Below are 27,695 nucleotides of genomic sequence, written 5' to 3' on the forward strand. Positions count from 1 at the left end.
AAAGGTGTAAACACAACGAATCTTGTGATATGATACCGTACCTTAAACGCATATTACAGTAAAAATAACCAATATATATATTTATATATATAGGTATATATGTGTACATATATGTATGTATGTATATACGGTGTATCAACAAAATTAAAATTGATTCGAGAGATGATTTTGAGTAGAAAATGTAGAAACTGTCGTTAATGTTTATCAATCGTAACGTATCTTAACTATATAGATTAATTCTTACTTTCAAAATCATCAATCGCAACCACATAACTTTTTTTTATTATTCATTTAAAGCTGCTTGTTGAGATTTAAAAAAGTTTCTTGAAAAACTAAAATTTTGAAATTTGAAACAAAAGAGCAGTAATTTTTGCACGATTAATGATTTCAGAAATAAGAATTCATTTCGGCTGTCAAAGACATCAAAACTAGGGGAAAGTAACTGATTAAATTAATAATATTTCACTAAATTTGTCATGTACATATGTTCTCGTAACATTTTCTATCTAGAATCTCCCTCTTATCTGCGAATCGACTGATATGTTTTTGTTCAGCTTTGGTAATACACCCTGTATATAGAAATGAAACAACTACAGATATTAAATTGTTCATGTATATTAACTCTTAATTGATTGTGGTATTAATACAGGTAACTAACGACATACTTAAAAACATAGAAGCAAATATGTACTTGATGTTATCTAGAAATCATCGATATAAAATTCTGGCAACAGACATACTTTTCTCTCGGTGATCAGACAACTGTCAAAATGTGAAAAACCTTTTTTTTTACCTGAATCAACCTTGCTGTCGGGGAAGACCGCAAAACTGATTTGAACCTGAAAAAGCGTTAAAGTAGAATCTCTTCACATTTAATTAGTAGATTGATTACGCTCAAAAATAGATTTGTAGGTTTTAAAATTTGAAGAAAGAATTGAATTTACATAATTGGTTACGGTACATTCGAAGGAGTACTCTGATATGTTACAAACTCAGGGTGAATAATATTGTTAAGAATGGGAAGTATCTATACAAGTTAAAATGAATTCACACAAATGGGTATTAAACACATATGCGAATATGTATGTAGTCTTAATGTACGTACACTATGCATTCCAAATACTCGTAGATGTACCTAATGTGGATATACAGATATGCTGTTACAAAAACAAATATCTTCTAGTTACGAACAAGGCATATGGGATACAAGCTGTATGTGCACTGATGAAATGCCGCAATACAACAGAATATACCGTTCTGCGATACAATGCAAAAATGTATATTTTTGCTTTTACTTTGCAAAGTAGATGTCCTAAAGATATGTATATCACATTTCCCATTGATCTGCCGTTAACTCTTATACATATATCATGTATTATATGTACATACACTGTATTAGTACTAAACTTTAACGAGCATAAAAATATGCGTGCACGTAAATATTTTAATTAACTTTGTACCTTACGATGTAACGTTCTTCGATTCTAGTAGCCACAGACTTCGGAAGCTTTAGATTTTATGTAGACATTAAATTTGTGAGAAACGATTTTTTTAAATAGAAAACGTAGGCACCCTCTGAGTACAACCTGAAATCCTACTGAAGTCGGTTATGTGAAAGCAACGAGTCTGCACTCTTCCAAAACTTGGAAAATCGTACGTCTCCTAGCAAAATTTCTTATAATCTCGTATATCTTATAAAATATATAATGATATATCGATGAAACTGATTGACTGACTATTATATTAGACTCTACATTTTCCAATAATTAGAAAAATTCAGAAATTTATTCCACATAACTTTTTACACTAATATCGCAATATCGATGTTATTTATATTATGTAACACTAGACATCTCCTGTTTAGGTTTTTCGTCTCCTTTATATTACATTTACTTATGTTATTACGTTGCGTACCTATATACTTGTATTTGAGTATTTTTAACACTTTAAATCCGTAATACGTCCATTAAATTACGAAAGATACAACAAAAATATTATATTAAAAGTATTCGATTAGCAAAGTTTCGCTGACTTTTATATTCCAATTAAACCTTTTTACCTAATCTAGCAAGAAAATGTTTTTCATCTCTCGATGGATAACATTATAAAAATCGTTCAATCTCTCATTAAACAATATCGTTAATACTATTTCTTAAATCTGTAAGACATGCATTAACGAGTTTAAAACACTGTTGTCATGTATTTTAAATTGTTGAATGCAGTTTACGATCTGAATTAAAAAAATTTTGCTGAAAACAAGTCGATTTATTTTAGATATTACTATTGTTACATTTAAAGCTACAAATGTCGTGTATAGAAATTTAGTAACCTGATTTATTGTACTTGTAATGGAAAAAATGAAAAAATATGACAGCTATATCGTCTAAACTTTGGGAACGAATAAAGGAAAAATTCGCTTGATCGATGTCATATAAATATATATATACACAGATACATATGTATATATAATCCGATTGTCAAGTCAAATAATAGATGGTACATGCTCTGCGAGAAAAGGAAAGGGTACTACTTTCTTCATGTGCAGTGTCAACAAATAAAATCCTATGTGGTCACCAGAATCCTATGTGGTTTGCATAAATTACTCATGCATAAATATAAAAAATTATTTGAACCAGTACCAAAACAAGCTTGGGGTCTAATATCGCAATTGGCTTTATTCTTGCAAGCTTTTTTATCTCGTATCTATTCTCAGATTTATGTGAGTTAATGACTGTTAGTAATTGTTTGTATAGTGAATTTTCAATTTTCAATTTTAAATCTATGTAAACTCGTTTACTACTTTTTCTTTGATTTATCGCATTTTTGATGACACGCGAATCATCGTATACATATAACGAAAAGTGAATATGGAATATAATCAACGTATAATACATAACGTATTACGCGCGGTAAGCTCCACAAGAATTAAAAAATATGAATACGCGATACAGATCTGTAAAAAAATACAAGTAAACGCGGCAGATTGTTGCATGGAGTGCGTATTTTAACAAGCAGAATAAATAATATGTTTCACATAAACCTTTGATTCCAACGATATTGTTTTGCGGAAGCTTAATTTATATATGTATATTCTTTTGTTATTTTAGTTTTACACTTATACATATATATATATATATATATAAACACAGTTACTTGTTATTACCTCTAAAAGTTATTTTACATGAATCTACGAGCATCCTAGGCCTTCTTTTAAAACGAAAAAAAGAAAAGATAAAAGCACAGTCGAAATATAGCAGAGCTCCTTTCTATGTAATTAGTCTAGTTTTTGTAGGACACAAGTATACGCTTTCAGTCAATGACATCGCAGAGGCATCTGTTTTTTTTTGATCGAAGAAGTCAATTGCCAGTGAACGCAATGACGTTGCGATTAAAAGAAAATGTTGTTAGTAAACGAATAATTCACTCACGCTCACACTCGAACGCATATATGCTCACATTCGCATGTTACGTTAAACTCTACACGTATCACATTTCTAAATGCACACGGACAACACAAACTCTCCTCTACTCTAATTTTAAACACTTACTGAATCTTCTTATTAGATTGCAGGTGAAAGATTCGGAGGCCGTGTTTGTTTCCTCGCATCTTAGGTCACAAATCGCTGGATCGTTTTTCGCAAATTTTAAATTCGGTACAGATAATAAACGACCTTCCCTTTTCGCTTGCTTCATCTTCACGATTTTCATTAGTCTCGGTGGTTTCATTTCACAGCTCTCGGCTAACGTTAAATTAACCGGCCGTACGGCATCCGATTTCTCAATAACGTTCTCATTGTCAGTGGAAAATCGTAAAATCGATTTATTTTTATCTCCTTCGATCACCGGACTTTTCGCTTCTTGATTGTTCCTCTTTTTATCATCGTTCAATGGACTTTCACGTCCAGGTATCGAGCCTTCTGATGACAATGAAGATTCGGACACGGTACTTTCAACTGGAGACAGCGAACTCGCGTTTTCGGGTATGTTACAGTAAAAAACGGAAGATTTCTGACTGCTACTATCAGTGCCTACCTGTTAACAATGGGGTACTTGTATATACTTTTTCATCGTAGACCTATCGAGATAAGAAACATCAGCTTTGTGCTATACAAGCTCAGACGATTAGATCTAAAGCTATCAACGACTAACGTACACCCAATTTTCAAACGTTTGTTTATTTTTTTACGTTTAGACAAACATCACGTAAAGCAGTCAATAATACTGAAGAACTAACTTATTAGAATATATTAAAAACTTATTTATTATATGATGTTTTTCATAAAAAAGGATTTCACAGTTTCTTAAACTTTTCAGTCTTTTGATCGCGTCCTAGTAAAAAGTAAAGTTTATGCAACATATATTCCTAACGCATGAAATAACGCATATAATTTTTCAACCGGAAAAAATAGCTAAAGGATTTTTGAAAAAAACAACGTGAACAAAAATAGATCTCACATATTGGAATCATTAACAAATATTTGAATTGTCCAATATATAGCTGTTTCCATAATATTATTTCCTCAACCTTCTGCAAGGGATGATCTCAATTTTTATATTTTCAATAAAATGAAATTATATCAATTATAGAAAGTAATATATAATTTTGAATAGATATTTGTGTATACTTTTCGTATATTAAATATCGTTTTATTATACATATCTACCTTAAATTCGTAGCACATATATTGCAATTATAATTATTCAACTTAACTCAAATTTCCTAAATAATTGAACGGACATAGGCTAGTATATTTAATCTTAGTTCGTAATATCTTTATCTCTATTCTTAGTAACTTGAAGCTAATGTCTAATCTCATAATTTATATTAATCTCAAAGAAAGTTATTATTTTCAAAAAAGGAGTAACACACTTTCTCATATAACATAACTATATTAAATAGAACTATAGCAAATTATTTCGAACGCAACGAAAAGAAAGCAATAACAAAAGCGAAGAAAAAAAGTAGGTAGAAGGACTAAAAAAGTAATGATACGAACAAATAAAGCCATTTTAAGGAATGTGAAACATATTGCTGTACGTTTAAAATATATAGATCCATTTGTGGCTCATGAAAGTATTCGAACACTCTTAGAAACCTTCGTAAATGTTGACAAAAGGGAATCCAGCTCCAATGTCCTTGATGTTAACAGATGTTGTCAAGAACACTCTCCTGAACGACCTCAAATCGTCACCACAAACGTCAAAGTCGGGACTAACAACTTAGTCGCAACAAAATCATGTTTAAAAATTGTAGAATTTTTTAAATATTTTTTGGCAGATTTTGACAAAAAGAGACCCGGCTCCAATGACCTTGACATATGAATGTCTATGACTACACTCTGCTGCACAGTCTCCAGAAGGTTTTCGTCCGTCATTCTTTAAAAACTTATTAACAAAAATATATGTACCACTACTACTACTGTGTGCATTGTATTCTGTCTACGTAAATATATATGAATGCGAACACGGAAGTAGCCGATGCATTGTCGAATTTGTCTCCCAGCTTTTATTTGAAAGAAGCACCCGATGCGTTGCATCCTCGCTCCACTCGTTCGTAAAAATCCAGTCCAACTCAATTCCACATGCAAACGAAAGCGGCCCGATTTTCGTCCAAGAAACTTTTTTTCTTAAAAATTTCTCGCCCACTCGTTTCGCTCACGTGTGGAATTAGTATTGCGTTGCAATAGATTTTTACGAGCGAGTGGAACATGCGAGCAACGCGTACGGTGTTTCCTTGCTACACATGAATACATACCATACGTTGCTTTTTGCAAATCTTTTTCGGTAATAACATTTTAAAGAATAACGAGCGATAGCTCTAACCTTTTGCAGATTATTCAGGAGAGTGTCCTTGACAACATATGCGAAGTTCAAGATCATTGGGGTTGATTTCTTTCTTTGTTTCAATATTTATCGAAACTTCTTCCATATGTATTATAAAGACATTTTGAAATCTCATTAGCACTGTAACTAGACATGATTATATTGATTATATTGGTCAAATTCGAATAGATCTGAAAATGAATAGGTACAGAAACCATTAGATATTTATCAGAAGCATACGCTTCGCAAAAATCACTAAAGTATTTGAACAATCAATTACTCGCCATATGAATAAGACATAATTTAGTAATCATCATAATTTGTAATCATGTTTAAAGTTAATTGCATTAAGTCGCCCGAAAAGTTTCTTTCGTTTTATAAGGAAATAATGGATACACACATTTTTCATTTTATATTATTTTATCGAATTACGTATGACCCATTTTGTTCTATTAAAATAAAGATCACAACGTTCGACAGATTAGGTTTCATGTTCGTATAAAGATGCATCGTTGTAAAAGATGTGTCTGTAAAAGAAAGACACTTTTCGGACAACCTAATATGTTGGAAAGAGCGTTCAGACGATCGGATATTGTTGTCAATATTTCAGGATTCTCAACATTACAGGGACATAACCATCAGATGACCAATACATAATGTTGTTAATATAATACAGTCAATATCATTGAACAATGAGGAAACAGATTGACGTATCGTTAATATTTCGAATAAGGACGAGTTGGTTCGATGAAAAATATTTTTACTCCACATATTCTACGTCTTCGAAAATAAACCAATTCATCGATAAGCTTAAAATCATGGCTACAAAAGCTTTATTTTGATTAGATATCACTGAACGCTAACTCGAAATTGAATGTATTGCCAATAATATCGAATATGTGAGGAAAATGCAGTTCGTCAATAGATATTGGCAATATATGGGATGTTAAGAAAAAAGGATTCGCGACTTTAAGGGCTATAATACTCATCGAGAAGAAAAAAAATGTCCAATCAACATATATCCTGCAATCAATCCCTTGAACGTAAAATCAATTTTTATCATTTATAAACATTCGATATTGTGAGTGAATTTTTTCGTTGAACGTAAACGAAGAGATTAACTCAGAAGCAAGTTAGCTCAAGGTTGTCAACATAAAATTATTTCCAATATTAACAGAGGTTATTGCATACATATAAACGAAGAGAAGACCTTCTTCTTTACAGTAAATATACGATATGTTTTTCTTTCAATGCAATGCAAAACTCACATCTGCGTATTATAAATTGTTTGCATTGACAACCTTGAGCTAACGTACTTCTGAATTAGTCTCTTTGTTTATGTTCAACGAAGAAATTCACTCACGACATTGAATGTTCGTAAATGATCCAAAGTCCAAGGAATTGATTGCAAAACCTATGTTGATTGGACATTTTTTGTTCCTCTTGATGAGTATTATAAGCCCTTACAATCTTACACAATTTTCTTTAAACACCCTGTATATCGGTTATCTGGTGGGTTTCTTACATACGATTAATGTTGAAAACCCTAAATTAATTAATTAATGTGTGTGGTATACATACACAGGTATTAATCACCTGAACACTCCATAAGAATACTACCCATGCCATATACTAATTTTTCATTAAGTATATACTTGCAATAAAATTCATGCAATTTGTATATACATCTTCGGATTGATTTCAAATTTTGCTATTACAATATAATCACGATAGTTGTATTATTACAATGTAAACGAAATTTCCAAATTTTTTATCATATAATGCACATAATATGTTTACAAAAAGTTTTCCGTGTTAAGTATCCAAATACTTTTGTGAGCCTCTGTACATAATGAACCTACTTCTCATTTATGTCGATAAATTGAAATATAGTAACAAGCTTACTATGTATTTTATAAAAGATGCGAAAAACGTTCAAATAAATTTTCGAATAATATTTTACATTTATGTTTCCATAATGTTAGAACAATAATGACATAATAGTGTCTCGTAAATATCATTATAGAATAATGATTTATTGTTAGAAGAAATGACTTTGTCTACTTTTGTTCTTTAAGGATATACAACAATTTATAAAATTTAAATCTCTATAGAGTTTCTCATATATGTAGTTATCTTATATTATAGTTAAGTTATATATTAAGATAGTTAAACGAATCATTATAAATATCACATGTAATAATATGTATGTATCATTTAGTAGGAAGACGTTCATATTAAAAAAGTTATTAATAGAAAAATAACTTTCTTATTAGTATAATGTATTTTATACCATTAAAATATATAGGCAACGTTATCACCGTATAATCAGCAAACATTATACCGAAGATACTGAAGCTAAAACGTCGAATAACGTTGGAATAAATCTATATATCGTTATAAATAAATATATCTTTCTATAACTATATGATGATGCAAAAAAAAAATAAAAAGATTGTAGTATAATTTGTTTTATAAATCTTGAAAAGTCAAATCTTTCGACATAAATGAAGTAATTTCAAATGATATAAAGTAAATTATCTCAGCTTACATGTCATAATCTCTAAGAAAAACGAAAGATGTATTCGAAGGATATATCAAAAAGCATACAAGTACCCCATTCTGAGACGTCACCAAAGTCGGCGTGAAAGTACTTTTTATTTTCAGATCAACCTTGCTGAGTTGCCTCTTCAGACTGAATCCCTTCCAACCGTGATTCTTAGTACAGTCTTCTTCGTTCACTGTGCCTCCAGATTTATTGGTTTCATTTACAGATTCCTCTACTGTTCCTTTCTCATTCTTGCTTCCAGTATGAAATTCACCGCGAGGTTGCGAATGTTGAACATTGTCAGCTAGGATTGCTAATAAGCCTTCAGATTCCACGGTAGAGTCTCCATGAGTCTGACGAATTTAACATGTTGGATTTTGCACAATGTATTAATGTGTACTAAATAAACGTTAAGATTGTTTAATTCTAATTCTAAAAGCAAATTAAGTCGTGTATTATATGCATATGATACATAGCATTGTTGTAATTGTATGTTAGTAACGCTTATTGGTATGTCCCGCATTTCGTGGATTTCATAAAATATGACATAGTATAATCTTATAGATATAAACATATTATACGCTACGTTAAATATAATGTACTATATCTACAAATATTTCGTCACGAATGTACTTTTATAAAAATGATATTAGAATTTTTAGTCACCAAACGAAGAGATATCGCAAACGCATGGTCACTTGTCACTTCCCAAATGAATGCAATTTTTGAAATGTTAAAAATGAAGAGTGCAGACAAGGGAAGGTATTGTTTTCATATTTCGTAGAACTCGATCTATTTGCGCACTTTAAAATTAATGCAATGAATACCTAAGATGCTCATAGAAACAATATCTCAATCAACAAAGTGCTTTCCATTTTTTACAAATGCAAAACCAAATGCACCAAAAAGGTGCTTTCTCAGAAATTCAAATATATATATGCGGAGTATCGTTAGTATTAATTGGGAGTATCATTTAAATAACAAGTTCAGTTAAACTTTATTGATAATAATAAGACAAGGAATGAAACGATTTGAATTTTGTCAATTTAACAATTTAAAACTCAAAATATGGTAATTTCAACTTGATTTCTGAATAAGCACGCATTATCGTATAACTTATACCATAGAGGGTGTCTACAATTTTTCCGATACTAACATAATCCTTAAAATATGCTTATTAAATATTGTATAGTATTCAAAATAGTTAACACTAACAGACATAAACCATAGTTGATAATATAATTATTTAAGTTAAATAAATTTCCGTATCCATATACTATACTCAAAAATATGTAAATGTATTTAAAATGTTTCAACTAACCAGTTACGTAATGTTTGCACTATGAAATAATATACATAAAATAATAAATTTGTTTATACCGAAAATTTTAAACATGCACAATTTCAAGACATAGAAACATTTAGTACATAGAACATTATTACTAAAGCTGCTGTAGTATACTACTTTTGAAAGTATGAAAGATACAAACTTATAACCCATCTTCAATGTGTACACGCTGTTTTATTTATTTCAGTACGATTTTACGTATTGTTTTCTAAAAAAAAATGTTCATTTACATTAAACAAAATTGTGAGCTTTTACCTTTTATAGCTTTTGAAATATTAGCTGATAACAGCTTTAATAATATAAGTTATACCATAAGGCTATCAATCAATAATTAGACTATATTAAGTAATATATTTTGTATGCATTACTTCTTCATCAAAAGTACAATGACGAGAAAAATATTAATAAGCAGAAATCTTTTGTGTATAATTAATGTAGGAATCGAATCATATTAAACAAATATTTTCCCCGAAAAGCTTCTACTGAATATACGCATTATTTGAGCAAAACTACAAAGATATAGTTAATTCTTGAAATCTATTAATGCAGTATTTTCTTTTTTCATCCTAAAATACGTCTAGCGTACTTAAAATAAACTGTAGCTGCAGTACATTATATGTATAGTCATTACAAGCAAATTGAAACATTCCAAAGAATTCTTGATTATCTTTATCAACTAAAATAACGTAACTTTTAAGAATTCTATAGAATGCTTAAATTATTTACTTTATTGATTGCATGTATACATATACATATACATGTATATATGTATTTGAAATCACCTGCTATAATCGTCATTGCTTGATTAATGCTGTCATTTATGGAGACGATATACGTACGTAACTGAAACATTTCGTAACTTTTCATTATAAATGTACATTTAATAGATAATAATATCATACCATAATGTTTTTTATCTGTTCAATCATGAAGTTAAATATTAATCAAAGAACCACTTACTGATATATGACTTGTATACACCTTACCATTCTTTCCAAACTTTCAATACATTGAATTCATACAGATTATTTCTGTAATTAATAAAATTGTTCAGGATAACATTTTAATGGACTTAAGTGATACAATACTTTAGTGTTTAATCAATAGGCACCAATATCGTTTGTCTTATGTAAGAAAACTAAATCATAAATCGCTTAAATATTGTTGTTGTACTTTCTGTTAGGTATTATAGCCTGCAGTTAACTCGAATTACGATATAAGCAAGAACACGATACACAGATTAAATACATTTATAATACTGTTCATGATTACTACAATCTTAATGAAAAAGTTGTAGGGAAACAAAAATATAGGTACTGTGATTTTGTAGGCAGTTATCATTAAATACTATTATAGCAAGTGTCTTTAGCAATAATTCTGTGCATAAAACTTAACGCAAATCAAAGTTTCACATAGAGCCATAAATGTAGCACTTTATGTGATGATAACAGTGTTTTATTAACGACGCTCTGAAAATGAATATTTGTTTAAACATAAAAATAAAGGAGGCCCGAACGCCCAGAACTTGAATATTTTTCAAAAACGTTTTCACCCTGACTTTTAAGCATTAACATATTATGATAACGAAGGCTATTTCTTTTATAAAAATAGTATTTTTAAGTGTAAATTTGTAAGTTCTGAAGCGCAATTCTTTTCTGTACAATAGATTTAAATCGAGCAATATTAAACAGAAAATGTAGGAAACCTTAGGTAATATGAATAACAATGGAAAGAGAATTGCACGCATTTATATATGTATACAATAGTTTATCTGTTATCGGTAATTGTTTTCTATCGATAAATCTTGCAAGGCTAAAATAAAACATATATGTATGTACGTGAACAAACACGCTATAAGAGGAAAACTATTGACTGTACTATAAAAGAATGTGTATTTGCAAACGTGTGAATATAAGATAAATGCTTGAAATTGAAACTGAATCGATTCGATTTGACAAACCAGTCAAACCAGTCAAACCAGTCAAAAGTTTGTTCTATTTAATTGTACATTAGAAAAAAGGGACTTTTATTTACTCAACATTCATGTTAACAAAATATAGATTGGCATTGATTGCTCCATGCACTTTTTTAAATTCGGTACAGGAACGTTGTAATATGATATGTAGTAATAAATGCATGTTTCATTTAACCATTTTGTACACCTTGTATCGTTGTAACTCTAACTTAATTACTATATAGGTACATGCACAGACTCCATCAAACGTTTATGTGAAAATCGACGCACATGTATGTTTTACTGGATCATTAAGCGGTATACACTCATAATGACAACCATTGTCTAGTAATTTAAGCTACATCTTTCATCGTGTTACTTGTTTGTTTTTCGTTTCTACCTATTTGACATCAATTGAACTTCTAAATACGATTGAAAGCTAATAGTAAAACTGAAACATTATCTACTATTTACTACCTACTTCTGTCGAGTTCGTTTATTTTCGCAATAAAATAATACCGCATATCATCAAACTAAAGTAAAAGTCTAGCTGTTTCTTTAACGAAAAATAGTATTGTTCTTACTTGTTTCAACGTAGGTAGACACATAGTTAGCTAAACATTAAATGCATAATAAGCATGAATATAATGAAGATAAAACGTTTCTTTATTTAAAAAAAAAAAGAAGAGTATATATACGACCCAATTTTAAAATTATGACGCGTTACAAGAATTTTAAAACTCATCTAGCGTCGATCATTAGACATTTTCAGATGCATAACATGAAATTACTTTTGATAAAAGTGACTTACATAAATCTGTTGCAACTAACTTTAATACTCGGCACATGGAAAATGACAAGTTTGACCACTAGTTGCCGATAACATTCTCGTTTGTTACTTAAAATTGAATAATTCGCGTCTAGATACAGCTTCCCCTGCTAACCTTTTTACTTCTAAGATTCCAAGCAGAAAATACAAACATATATAGATCCAGTATATAGTTGCGATCCATTTCATTCACAAGCAATTTCTTCACCTAGAATCTCCAATCATAATTTTGAAAGGCATCATATGCATATGCTATATGTAATATCATATTATCATTTATCATGTCAATTTAATCGCACAAATTCCTGTTTTGAACTTGTAGAATTTTTAAAATATTCATTAGCAAATATTAACAAAAAAGGACCCAGCCATTAGAATTGGGTACTCTTTTGTCAATATTTACCGAATGTCTATTGTGATAATTGAAGTATTTAACTTGCTATGAAAACATCTTGTCTACTAAAATAAGGTTTCTTCTGCTTACAAATTTTATATTCTTTTACAAATGTTTATTTCTGTAATGAGAACTGAAACAATATTTCAAACAGAAGTTGAATTACGCAAGCTTTCACGGTCGTCCTTGAAAAGCGTATGAACATTTCATTCGTTAAGGAGTCAAATACCTAAATTATAATACTTTTAGATTCTTTATCTACATACTTATAAATTGCTGCTATAATATGCATGTGAATATGAAACAAACTTTTTTATAAAGAAGGATGAAATCTCTTTTTCAAACTTTAATACATTTTTAAAAATACTTGTACTTTATAAATTTTCTGCTTGGAATTTATGAAAATAATATAATAGTTATATACTTACTTAACTATTAGAATCTTTATCTAAACGATGGGTTAGTCAAAAGCACCTTATGAATTAAAATAACGCATGACAATAATTACGAGTATAAGAAGCTAAAACAGACGACAAAGGCAAAGCTTTAGGTTTTTACCTCATCTGAGAAGAAAAGAGAGATATTTAAGCTTTATCTTACAGTTACGTTTTAAATATTAACGAATAGAGTAATTATTTGGATATCGTCTACGTTATTTTTATTCGATTAAATAGTTCTTCGGTTTATCGTTGGGTGTTTGGTTTATTAGTTATCATTTTTATTGAAGCCTAGTTAATTTATATTATTTCTATCTCATAAAACGTATAAAACGATGCAAATAAAGTATAAAATAGAATGATAAATTTGATTAATTATTAAAATATATTAGTTTTTCCAGTAAGTAGGGAATAAGCTTTTATTTTTTAATAAGGAATCTCCTGTGAAAATCAAATGATACCTTCGATATTATTTTCCTTCCGATAACGTTACTAGGAAGCTATTCTTAAAAACACTGTATTATATGATCTACGACTATTATTATAAATTCTACTTTTAATATTTGTATCAAAGCTGAAATGTCGCGATGTTATTGATAACATGAGTTTTTAGTATTTACAAAAAAAACAAAAATTAATAATTACAAATTTAGTAATAAATTGAACATTCAAATTATATAGTTTTCTTTACAATCATGCAGTAATGGAGATTATTAGTCTTAATGTCTAGAAAAAGCGAAATGCATATATTTAAATATCAAATTTTCAAGATGTTTCATTGGATAAGGTTAAGGGAAATGAGGAGATTACGATTAAAATATTTAAGACAGCTTTAACTAACAATAAGAAAGAAATACATTTTACCTGGTCTGTGCTAGGACTTCTCGCTTTGTCTTCGTTCTCTCGTTTCAATTCATCCTGACGTTTCGGACTGCGTAGTACTCGCTGACACGGGTCCGTGTTACCACCGATATCCGCGGTGTTCAACACAATCAAAGAAATCTTCTGAACAATGTCTATTATCACTATACCAGACTCGTTCCCATAAGCCATTCTAAAATTAAATAATTTCTATTTAAAAAGAAATTCCCTTTATTCTTTCCAGCAGAAAGCAAACACTGATATTGATGATGCAATACAAAACGAAATTAAATTAAATATAACAGAAATTTCACATTTCTAAGTACTCGTTGAACATCTAAAAGCTTTAATAACAGACGAATTGATAAGAATCTCGTATACTGTATAAATTATCATCAGATCTCTCGTTAGATTCCACCAAGATTTAATGACAATAGTAAACATCTGCCAACTGTTTGTGGTCTTGTATAGAGCGTTTCATATGTCATTAATTATAAGTTATATATTAAGTATATGTCATTATTACAACATTTTAGAACTTCCTTTCAATTTTGCAAAAATAGAAAGCTAATTTTTTAGAATTAAAATCTTTTCATGTATATTGCTTATAAATATATGAAATATGCATGTAGGATTGTATACTACAACTCTTTGACGAAGTATACATTTACTTTTATAAATATTGTTATCTTCGTTTAAAGCATCAAATCCAAAGAGTATACATATGCCATGATAAGAGATACGGAAACATTAAATATAAATTGTATCTAAGAGAAATGTCCATATGACTTGCATTACTGGAACGCTGTAAATATTTGCTTGGTTTGTAACTAAAAAAATTAGTAAATAAATAAAGGCTAGTAAAATTAATAAACTAAAATTAGTGAGTTACCCTATATTTATTGCGGTGCAAAAGACTGTCGGGTTTCGGAAATATTTTGAGCGTTTTTCAAATACATACTAATAACCAGACTGCGGATTTCTATGCACTTAGCTATAGAAAATTTGAAAATGAAAAATTTCACAAAATGCACATAATATGAAAAAATATATAAAATATCCACAAAATAGCGCTTTTTCTAAAACAATTTTCTATCGAGTTTATATATTTTTAATTATATTCTCAAAAATATAAACTTGCGTGAAAGTCTGCAGTCTAGCAGTCTACTAATAGGTAATAGACAAAGCCTCAAGCACAATTTTTGATTCTTTGTTTTCGTTTCATTTTGTCTTGTAAGAAAATCCCTTAAATTTTCTACCCTCTGTTGCTAAATATCCTCTATCCAACAATAGATATAATACTGCCCGCAAAAGCATTCGTAATCAGGAACCATATGTAAAATATTTCATTTAAGGTTAGAACTTGAAATCTTGCTCAAAATTATAACAGAAAATAATTTAGATAAAAATTATACGGTTTCAAGGGGAATATAATTTCGTGTAATCGACATGACAGGAATATGTTAGGCGATCGACTAGGATTGATTGGGAATTTGAAAACTCGACGAATCTTCAACATTTAATCAGAAATGTGACTACATTCGAAAAAATATCATTTTCAATATCATTTATACATTTTCGACTTATTTCTTTATATAAATTCATTCTCTTTTCGGGTTGTTTCTGCAGTTCAGAAATACTCTATACCATATAAATCTTTACGAAAGTATTTCATGAATTCAGAAAAGATTCACAGTATTATTTTTTTTTTTTTACGTAATCGTACAAAAAGTACGTAATCGAATCTCATAGTACACTACATTGTATACTAAATAATTATTTTTTTAAGTTACATATCTATAGAACAAATAAAATTCCTAGAGGAAATTGGTATAAAAAAATGGGAGACAAAGAAAATAAGATATTTTTGTCTGTCGATCAATAAATTATAATGTGAGGCTTTCAGTCGCAGTCAATTGAGTTAATTAAGGAAAAGTAAAGGAAAGCACTTTAATCAAAATACTATGTGGATAAATGGAGCCGACGTACCAGCCTTCTTTTCATTTATGTTGTTTTGGTCAGTCAAATAATACATAAACATGCACTACACAGTAGCTTAAAATTAATTCTTTTCAGATCAATGAACCTTATACAGATATTTTAAATACTTACAAACCATAGGAAGAATTCAAACTGAGAGCTGTTATATTTTCAGCTTGTTCTCCGATATTGGCAATCGTTAAGCAAACCAGGGTTGCCTGAAAGCCTGCAGCCCTCTTCTGTAAACCAGTCTTAACTTTAAGTGGTTGATTCGATTCGTTATTTTTTGACTCGCTACTTCCCGAAGTATTACCAGCTGGAGAATCATGGTCGGATGAACTTTCGATTTCCTTAGCTGGATCAGCTGTTAGTGATATCTCCAAAGTCTATAGTAAACGCCAATAAATTGTTACTATTTAATTGGTAGGCAAGTGTTGAAAGCTAACATTATATTTATGAAAGGAAAATAATGTTCAATTTAAAACAAAGTTAAATGCAATATTCTTATAAGACTTTAGCATTTATACAATGAATTTTAATATCTAAATACGACTTTACATTGAAACGTGTATTAAATCTCGGCGTTTAAAAAAAAAAGAGCTTCGGTAAAAAGTGTGTATCTACAGTCCAATAATAAAAATTCAAGCTGGAAATTAAACTTTCTTACATTCGTTTCCAATTGAATAATGTAAATATTGCACGTTTACGTATATAGAATAATTGCCTTGCCTTTTCAATGTTCTAGTCATTAACTAATTTAGCACTCCAAATTAATGTTGTTATAATCATCAAGATTTGTATAATGTGATAAGATTTAAAAACGCGGTTATCACTAAAGCTCTAAGTATGCATACAATTAAAAAGTAAATTACTTACCACGACTTCCGACATACTCTCAACTTTTTTGAATTTAAATAAAACAACGTGTCTTCCGCTACCCGCAATCGCTAATTTTCGACTTTCGGGACAAAGGAAGATGAGTTGTATCGCTAAAGGATCTTCTTCCGAGTCTATACTACGTGTTCTACCTTTTTCAAAAAGTTTCGCTGTCTTCAGTTTATAAAGCACTTGTAATGTGCCTGCCGATGCATCCCAAAACTTTATGCTACCATCAGCGTGTCTAAAAATACGTATCTTTATTATTAATACATCATATTACATAAAATCATGTTTCTAATATTTATGCATGAACTTATTAGAATTGAACTTTTAATGAAAAGAGTACATGGCGACGTACATTTTCGACACTAACTCGTATAATAATCTATTATATCACATGTCTGTTTACTATTTTCATTGAGTTAAATATAACACTTTCGGCATTACGATCAGTTACAAATTGCACTATAAGAAATTTCCAAAAAATTGATTTTTCGATAAGAAGTCAAGATTACGTTGACTTTTTTAAATGATATTGTGTATTTTTTACTTTACACTATCGTGGCTGATATTAAAACGAGTTCAGCGACTTACTATACTACGACCTTGCAATGACCTTAAATCATGAAATATTGACTTAATCAAGGAAAGCTGAAAGTTATTTTGTTTCGATCAAATTACACATTTTACAATAGTAAGCTTCAACAAAAAAGATGTTAATTATACGCACATTACAGAAGGAGCATAAACAGTATACACAAATAAACATACCTTATGTAGTGGTATTATTTACGTAGTGTCATTTTAAAAATCAAGATGACCTTGGACATTCTATCGAAAAGACAATTTTTTGGAAATTTCTGATATTGCAATTTGTGACCTTTAAAATTAAAAGCTGATTAACTTTTATTCAAAACATTGTTTTGTTAAATTACCGAAAGTGCCTGAAAAATCGTGACAGCAGTTATGTATAGTTTTCTGAAAAAGAAAGATCTTTTGTTTCAAATAGAATAACATCTTTGCTACTTTATTACTTTTAATGTCGTAGAACAAATTCGATAAAAGTGTGTCGTTTTAATTGACATTTTATAAAGTAATTTTTTAAAAATAACAATATATAGTTAATCAGTAATACGTTATATACTTGATAGGATGAAAAATATGCAACATATCGTTGTCAACAGTGAATAATTTACAATAAGTAAACAGTGAATAATTTACAATAAGCAAACAGTTATATAAATATACAAAAGCAATTTAATTAAATTTTGTTTATAAATGTAAATAAAAATATTTACCCAGTTAAAATAATTTCATTGTATCCGCTTGAGCTTGAGCTCCATTCCCCACCGGATATTGGCCAATCCTTTTCGCTAAACCCTGTCTTTTTTTGAGACTTTGATCCAACTGAATAAAAAGCTGGTACTAGATCCGAAGGGCAGTCAGCAAAATACGCACAGCACGTCACAGGTGACTCGTGTATGTCCATCGGATATGGATTTTCAAAACACGGAAATCCAGGAGTTAATAAATCTATCACAACCAAGTCGTTTTGTAGTAGAACTACAACAGCATACGGATCTTGATAATCTATAAGAATAGAAAACATTAATCATAACAATTTCACGTGTAAGATAAGTAAAATCTGAATTACATATATATTATATAGAGAAATAACGAAATCATAACTTTATTTTATGCGGGGTATCTCGGGTTTATTCTGTAAAATGACACTAGTATATTATCATTCTATGAATAACAATATATAAACATAGGCTTATAAATGCTGTATTAAAAAGTTATAACTGGTGTAATAAACAACAATGGATTGAATTTTTGTTCAATATAATAATTAAACGAGCATCAGCCTTAGCAATGAATAGATCAAGAGATAAGAATAAATAGGTGTTAAAATTGGTACAGGAAGTTCGTTACATTTTACAGATAAACACCGAAATCAAAAGAAATGAATGTGAAATGCATAATATATGTACTAAGTCTTAAAATATACTGAGACGTCTTTTTAAAGAAAGACCTGATACTCTCAACAAAGCGCGGCCAAGTAACGGTATAAACAGGCAAAAGTTAGTTCCTTATGGAAAAATAAGGAGAAAATATAGAATAGCATTCTTTCATACGATACATTCGTTTTCAAAAAAATTGAATTTAAAAATTTATCAAGTATACTTGAACATGGCTAATTTCGAAGTGAACAAGAGTAAATGATCGACAGAGAAAAAGATCGAGAACATAGAACAAAATTTTTCCACAAAACGCTTTGTTTCTGAGAAAAATAAATTTGAAAATTTATCATACACGCATACTAAGCCAGTTCTTAACTAAATATGTTCAGATCCCATTCTCTCGAAAATGAAGCTTCAAACAGAAATCCGACATTTTTGATTTACATGTTTTGTCTAATAGAGAATAACCTCCTGCTGATTATTTTCTTACACCCAGTGGCTAATTAGTTCAGTTCAAGTATACGTGATAAATTTTCAAATTCGATTTTCTCGAAAACGAAGCGTCATGAATAAAATTTATTCTATATTTTTTCCTCATTTTTTCATAAGGAATCACCTCGTGTCCGCTTGTACGTGTTATTCAGCCGCACCCAGCATAAAAAAGGAAACTCTTGCCTGAGAAGAGCAAGAGGTCAACATATGTATTTTACTTATGTAGCTAAAGTAACATATACATATTAAGTATTTTTTATAATAAACTTAAAAGAAATTTAGTAATTTTATTAATATACCACTGGTCCATGGATTTTCGCACAGTGTTATGAAGTCTATCACATTGTGTTCCATTTCTAGTACGGTGGTAGTTTTCCCATGTATCACCGTTATACTTGGAGTTCGGCCAGTTGTGTCATACGCTAAACCACCGGAAAATATAACGTATGCTTCCCTAAATTAACCAGAACGATACAATATAATTCAAATCTTGCGCCTTTAATTATTCGAAATACAAGATGTCTTGTAAAAAATATGTAGCATCTACTTTAGGAATGAATTGAACATTTTAGAATAAAAAGATACCTATAAATAAGTATCCTATTTGACACTGTTTATATTTATAAGTTACAATGAAATTTGTATTCTATCAAACTGACATTCATTGTTACTGTTTCAACAGACTCAGACTAGTTTGTATGTCAATACAGACATATACATAATACTTTTTTAATAATCCCTTTAACTAAGCTACTGTTAGTAGCTGTTAATGCTTTTTAACTGTCATTCATCGGTTTTGATAAAGATTGTTGTAAATGATTAAAAAAATTGAGAAAGTTCAAAATAGAAACTATATTTTTCTTAATATTATTAGGTTGTCCCAAAAGTTTCTTTTGTTTTATAAGGAAATAATAGATGCACGACATTATATGTATGTCGGAGAGGAAAGAACACCGGAGCCTCTGGAATGCTGGATAATCCCGCAACATTGTAACCTAGAGCCTACTATAGCTGTAATTAAACAATTGTAGTTATTCAACCTAATTGTAATTGTCCGAGATTTGTGATAGTGAGCTTGGGCTCGAGGCGACAGTCGGTCGCCAACGTGCCCGCGGTCAAGGGATGAACGCTTTGCCTAACAAAGGTGTGAAGTAATTCTATAGCTCTCCTTAAAAGAAATATCTCTGGCGACACACGACAGTAAACATTCCAACGGTCTCTGTCCCGTGGCCACACGCAATTCCTATTCTTCGAGAAAGATGATTGCCAGATGTCGATGTGTCTCCACAGTACGCGATCAGCTAGCCCGAGGGCCGTTATAAACACCAATATCTAGTTACCTAAAGTCCTTCGAACAGATAAACAGTCTTTGTCTCAACTACGGGAAGATAGGGGAGATCTATTTCTTTCAACGAACGGCGTCTCCCACTAGCAACTTTCCCTCGAGGGCGGCTAGCATCTTTTCTAACCACCGATATGGAAATTGACCAATTAGCAGCAACGCCAATTTCCCTTACTCTCTGAACGAAGACTATCCTCGACGAATCCGATGATCTCGTGCCCTTAGACACACCCCGATATAGTTTTCCTCTGTGGCATCATCGGGACGGGAAAGGCATTCTTTCACGCGACCTCATCGACTAAAGGAGTAACGTCTTTACGAATTATTATTGTTCAGACTTAGACCTCGCGAGCGCGTTCGTTCATCATCCCGTTGACCGCGGATTCGTTATCGAACCCGAGACCATTGTTACTAGTATCGCGGGTGCCTAATCACCATAGTCGATTGTTAAACTTGTATCATCCGTGCCTGTGCTAATAAACTGTGTCTTTATTATATCGCAACGATGGCTAATTTCAATGAAGACTCACCAAACACCCACAATCCTAACCGCAACGCCACTCCGACATGTATATACATATACTCAGATACAAAGAAATCGGAAAGAATGTAATTTTTACATCGAACTCTGTTTATACGAATCTATCAGGAGACAAGTAGATTCTTGCAACCAAATCATTCATGTAATAGAAATCCACCTGTTTCTCTTCACCATCTGTGATTTTTCAGTTAAGAGGACTACGTGTTCATATAAGAGAATTCCACGAAACATTTTCTCTTAAATACAAAAAAACTTGTATCAACTGCGAAGCATGACAGTGTGTCACTTGACGCGTTTCTTACTATTTACTTCTTATTGTTAGACGCTCATACAAGTGAATTGACGCTCGGTGATAGTACAAATCTTCGTAATAGAAGCTCACAATCAGCGAAAGTTGAGTTAATTAGGCACTACTAAAATTTCGTCCATATAAACGAAGTTCCATCGTATCTAAAATTATCAGAAATTTTTGTCGATTTTTTAACATTCAACGCGTATCTTATTATCGACAATCATCCACATTGAAATTGAAATACTGAGAACAACTCTTAAAGTTTGGATTCGAAAACATATGAAATTGTATCACTGAACGAATGTTGGGTTTTTGAACGACGAACATGACTATTCAAACAGAATTTTAAGAAGTCTATATTTTCTAAAAATTGAAATATAACTTTTGTCTAAATTTGCCTGGAAATATTCACCCATCTTATGTAAATTCATTTGTGTAGACTACATATTTAAACTCGATTTGTAGGAAATTAAGAAAAATAATTATTGTAGATATTTGAACAAATATTCAATTAATCTGTTACGTTTAAGAATTGATCTGTTAAGTTGATCTAGATATTTACGGACACCCTATATAAGTGGCATGATTATTGCACAGATAACAATTTTTAAATTAAATGAATTACGTATAAATGGATAAAAATGCCCCGGTATAAGAAATACGCTGGAACTTCTACGCTAATACTGAAAAAAAACAACTCTGCCCGAGAAATAATAATTTCCGAGATAAAAATTCTTGAATGCAACTGAATTTCATGAACATAAGCAAAAGTTCAAAGGTTAGTATTTAAATTCGTAACCAGCAAAATCATGGCTTCCAACCCACCCACCATTCCTCGTCATACTTTATTTTAAACAAAATCCCCGATATCGATGTCAAAAAGAGATCAATTTGAGATTAAACGGTCTTATGTCGAAAAATAGAACAAAATACGCGCAACTATTCGACGTATAAGGCTTTCACAGGTGAAAAAATCGTACCCACCAACTTTCAAACACAATACCTCGTTGTAAATCATTCTATTCTAATATCGTGGACGAATGACCTAAAAGATATCGGGTGAACCGTAAACAATGTCGCGAGAAAGTCTTAAGTGCCGACAGGCCCATCAATGTATCGTCGGTCCTTCAATCAAATAGTTACGCGGAAAAAATGCCTACGTGATCCTGGCCATGAACGGTTGCGGAACATGTGCGTGGTGGGTCTATGAGAAAAGACGCTAAGGGAGAAAGACGAATTAACAGTCAGTGTGAGTTGAAAAATTAGAGAGTGTGAATTGAGAAGTCAGAGTGTTGTCAGCGTTGTCGAGGAGTGTGGTCCGCGTGAAAGAGAGCGTTGGAACCGTGGTGACGAGAGTTGTAAATTAACTATTTAGTTGTCTTAGTCATAGCATATTACTGTATTTAGTTCATCTTAAATAACCATCGTTTCCTGTTTAATCCATTTTAAATAAATTAATAATAAAATCCTACACTATTAACGTCGAAAACATAATAGTAAAATTTTCGCAACCAATTTTTTAAAACTTCATCCAGTACTCATGGTACGAATACGTACATATTACATATGTAGACAAAAGGCCAGGTACGTTCTAAAATCCTATAGAGTTGGAGTAGAATATTGTTACTCCGGAAGTATGTTATTTATTTTTGATAATAAGTATAAAAAGATGTCACAGAGAAAAATTGTTTATTTGTAATTAGTAAGCATTTTTTCTTAAGATAATAATTTTCGGGATATTATGTTCATTAATGTTCTTCTTTAATATTATGTTTATCGTGATGTACCTTTACTTTAATATACAGTATTTCGAAAGTATAGATGAATAAAACAAAAAAAATAATGCGAGATGAAAGAAGAAATATACATTTAATCTCACCCTATCTTCTAACAACGAAACTTTCTAAATACAAATACCCCAGATATAAATTCAATTACATTTTAACTATAAACCGAATGCTGATACTTGACACAACGTTTGTTGTTTTATTCTCACATAGCAATAACTAACTCAATATACGAAATTCGCTTAAAATTTTGAATTGGATTTTTTTGAATATAACACATTACAGTGTATTACTCATAATATTTTTCGATATCCCAATACTTATAATAGTATTACTTATTTAATCAATCATTTCAAGAAGAAATGAAAATTGTTGTGTATAAAATAGATTTTGTTTGTTTCATTCGAATGAGTGAGCTTGTGTGTTTCTATCCATCTTAATCTGTATACCCAATGTTAACAAAAATTGATTATATCTTACCCTGATCTTGATAGCTTCCATTCAACTTTTTGTATTGGTTTGCAAGGTTCTGGCTCGCCATCTTTAGTAGTTTTCGCTGTAAATATTATGCTTAATAAGTATAATAATATATAATATATAATGTAATAGTATATAATAAAAGGTACATATTCATATATATACATTATATTTTAAAATAAGAATGTATATTAATATAGATAACCTATTTATCAGCGTTATTTTGATAGATATAAGAATTCTAAACGAAATCAATTTCAAATAAACTATGTGCGTATGTAAGTCGTGCACGATGTTGAATTTCAATGGTTTATTAATTAAATTTATTGACCAGAGAAATTCATTTTTACAAATTATAACAATCTTATTCTTTGAATTATTTATAATCGTCCGCTGTGAAAAAAATAGGGTATTCTGTACATTCTTCTTCAGAGATTTCTCTGATAATAATCAATACTGCCAATTCATATTAAACAAAAAAAAATATACAATACATAGGAACCAGTGCGCATTTTTTGCGACTTAATGCGATTTTTTCAAACTTCGATGGCAATTTATAAACATTCAAAATCATAAAATTTAATACATAAAGACGCATCTCCACTACGCCGATCGACAAAACCGAGTTTATGGGCAATGGGGATACGTGATCGGCACGTAGCAACAAGCCGCGCGGTATAGCCAAGGAGCAAATCTTTTATGCATTATAGTAAACACCGCAATTTATGGTTTTACGGTGAAGGTCCGTGACATTAATAAAATAATTACATTGACATAAGTATATAAACCGCATTGCAATACGAATGCGTACAAATTGAAATAAATTCCAAAGAAAATTATACTTTTTGGGAAGACTCTATTAAACATGTAAAGATTTCTCGCGTTTGTAGTACATAAAGATCAACTTTTATATCTCTGAATTTCTTATAATCGGCTTATTTTGTCTTTCTGATCGTTATCATATATATATATAATCGTCATGATATATATCGTAGAAAAAAATAGTTAGACTAACATACCTCTAAGTATGTATGTATATTTTGAAAATTATATTTCTGAATATGCATTCTTCTGGTAGCAAATATAAAAGAGTACCACTACACGAGTACCATTTGGACGGTATAATTAACACAATTAATAAAGTTTTTATGACATCAACTTGTTAAAATTAATTTAATAGTAATTAGACAATTAATTAATAAACTTCTTAACATTATGTGTACATGGAGTTAGCGTTATAGAAAATATTAATATAATATAAGCTAGTTTAATATTATAAGCTCTCTTGAAACCATTTTATCTTAATTAAATGGAACTTAACTTTTCTGCAGTTCTACTAGGGAACGTAACTTGGTCGCCCACAATGCTCTTAAATGGAATGGCAAACATTTTCATTTCTGTTTCTAATTTATAATCAAGAAGTTACGACGAAGACCTTTTCTCAATAGAAACTTTGAGGAAATATTGAAAGATGTCAAAATAAATGTACCTACTCTGGATTGGAAATCATCTTAAATGTTCAAAACAATGTCCTTGAAACAATCTTTTCATTAGATTTCTGTTTATAGATCGGCATAAAACATTAAGCGACTCTTATAACAAAGGAAGTTATGACAATAAGAATACATACTGCCTTTTGTACCTGTTACGTCGGGCGACACTCTACCTAGACCAGGCCACACACCGCGGGCAAAATGGGAACCAGATGTCCGCTCATCCTTACTGCGTACACTCAATAGTCTTAAAGACCCATCGTAAATCTTAGAAATTTGCTAGCTAAGGTCCTTCAGACCGAACAAATATCGTGTTTCTAAATCGCTTTCTAAAGCTAATAAGCTAATAAGCTTTCTAAAGATTATTCTCTACTACTGCTGACACGGGAAAGTTAGTTTTTTCTCACGTATGACACTTCACACTAGCAACTTTCTATCGAGGGGGGCTAAGATCCTTCCGTTAGTACCGGGTTAGTCTCCTCTATTGCTACGTCAACTATAACTAAAATCTTTACTATAAGAGCCTTGCTCGACTACCAACGAATATTGTGCCAGTGTATCGCATCTTTATACGCCGAATCATTGTCCACGACGTATCTCATACGCAACGGTGTAACTTTAGTGTTAAAAATATATAGTTTATAACTCTATTAATCGCAGTGTTATACCATCTCAACCACCCTATTATCTCAACGGAAATCAGAGGATAAATCTATTCGCGGCGTCGATTATTATAATCGTAACGGGAATTTATGACTCCCGTTGACGTGTTTTTTCGCGATTGCGTCTCCCCACGATTGGTCGAAAATACAGCACCTTTAACCCCTTAACCAACGATTTACGTTGGAGAATTTTGGGCCAAAAACGTAAACAAGCTATTATATATTATATTATATAATATATTTGGCCCGATCATCGTACTACGGGCTATGCCCGTAATATTTACGTTTGGTCCGATCATCTACTACGGACCATGCTCGTCATATTTACGTTTGGCCCGATCATCGTACTACGGGCTATGCCCGTAGTTGTAGATTAAGGGGTTAATTACCTTATTGATGTTATCATAAGTCTTATTTAAAGGTCCAAAAACATTTATTTTAGTAAAATAAATTTCAAACTAAAACATGTTTATGTAAATGTTTCATGTCACCACCTCGCTTTTTTCTAGAAAATCCATTCTTCATCATAATTCTTTAGTTATGCCGAATAGAAAAGAATGTTCTAATTAAATATAATTAATATTAAGCATAATTAGTAATCTAACTAAATATAATTAATATCTCATTCCATTAAAACAAAAATGATGTGCCTCCTTTTTTCTCTGAACAATCTACCCAGAAGATATTGTTGCAATCCAAACCGTTAACTTCTCCGTTCTATTTAATTCTAAATAACAGTAACAAAAGATTGAAATCGTTATCCAATTTTGGATAAAAAAAGAGCTCATTACGCTTTATTTGGCACACCCTACAATAATGATGGTTCAAAATATTATAAATATGTGCCATGTAGATTTCATGTACATACATACATACGCATACAATTCATAAATGTTTAACAAAGAATTTCATGAAATGCCGAGACAATAACAAAAGATATTTAAATAAAAAAGAAAAAAAAGAAAGTTTCTCACCATGTGGGTGCGTTATATTCGTTGGCTTTACTTGACGCACCGTCCATGTTGCCAAAGAACCATCAGTATGACTACACATAAACTGTTTACCCTCGTGATGCCAAGATATCGATTTCAAAGGTACGTCACTGTGGCATCTGTATTCTGCATTTTTTGTTTTTAAATCCCAAAAAACCATTTGTCCCGACTCATATCCTATCAGCATCTGAAATTAAAGATTAAAAGCATGATGTGTCAGATGTGTGTCTGTGTGTATGTGTCTATGTGTGTATGTTCTGTGTGTGCCTGTGTGTGTGTATATATATGTATGTGAGAGAAAGAAAAAGAGAGAGAACAAGAAAATACTTATGTCATAAATAGCTATTCTAAGAAAAATGTTGTATGTAATTTTTTATAATAACATATAATTTTCATAATAAACTGATACAATTTATAATACAAATTACGTACACACAACAAGAACAAATATGAATATGTAGTGCAGAATGGATCAGAAAATTTGATATTACTTTAAATGCAATGAGCAACAATTTCATCGAAACTGTGTGTTGAAATTTTATGTAATTATGAATTGTAACATAAAAATAGTTAATGAATATCCAATTTCAATGCTGCATT

The 27,695-nt window shown here is 30.6% G+C and overlaps 1 protein-coding gene across 9 annotated transcripts in view; it reads right to left on the reverse strand.

Annotated features, from left to right (window-relative positions):
• The window catches only part of Tomosyn (syntaxin-binding protein tomosyn), a 75,440-nt gene that overhangs the window by 21,033 nt on the left and 26,712 nt on the right, over window positions 1-27,695 (reverse strand). For 3 of the 9 annotated variants that reach the window (XM_069114194.1, XM_069114191.1, XM_069114197.1), the window contains 9 exons: window positions 27,078-27,282; window positions 23,952-24,027; window positions 19,809-19,963; window positions 18,352-18,643; window positions 17,051-17,294; window positions 16,307-16,560; window positions 14,198-14,387; window positions 8,440-8,724; window positions 3,547-4,032 (listed from right to left, as the gene is read on the reverse strand). In XM_069114194.1, coding sequence (XP_068970295.1) covers window positions 3,547-4,032; window positions 8,440-8,724; window positions 14,198-14,387; window positions 16,307-16,560; window positions 17,051-17,294; window positions 18,352-18,643; window positions 19,809-19,963; window positions 23,952-24,027; window positions 27,078-27,282 — 2,187 coding nt within the window. Of the gene's footprint in view, window positions 1-793; window positions 840-3,546; window positions 4,033-8,439; window positions 8,725-12,257; window positions 12,288-14,197; window positions 14,388-16,306; window positions 16,561-17,050; window positions 17,295-18,351; window positions 18,644-19,808; window positions 19,964-23,951; window positions 24,028-27,077; window positions 27,283-27,695 lie in introns of all 9 variants that reach the window. The other 6 variants (XM_069114193.1, XM_069114192.1, XM_069114198.1 and 3 more) reach the window with 6 other exon arrangements.

This window comes from Bombus flavifrons, chromosome 5 (genome assembly GCF_040668555.2).
Source record: "Bombus flavifrons isolate JBK064 chromosome 5, iyBomFlav1_principal, whole genome shotgun sequence".
In the NCBI taxonomy this organism is placed as follows: Eukaryota; Metazoa; Arthropoda; class Insecta; order Hymenoptera; family Apidae; genus Bombus; species Bombus flavifrons.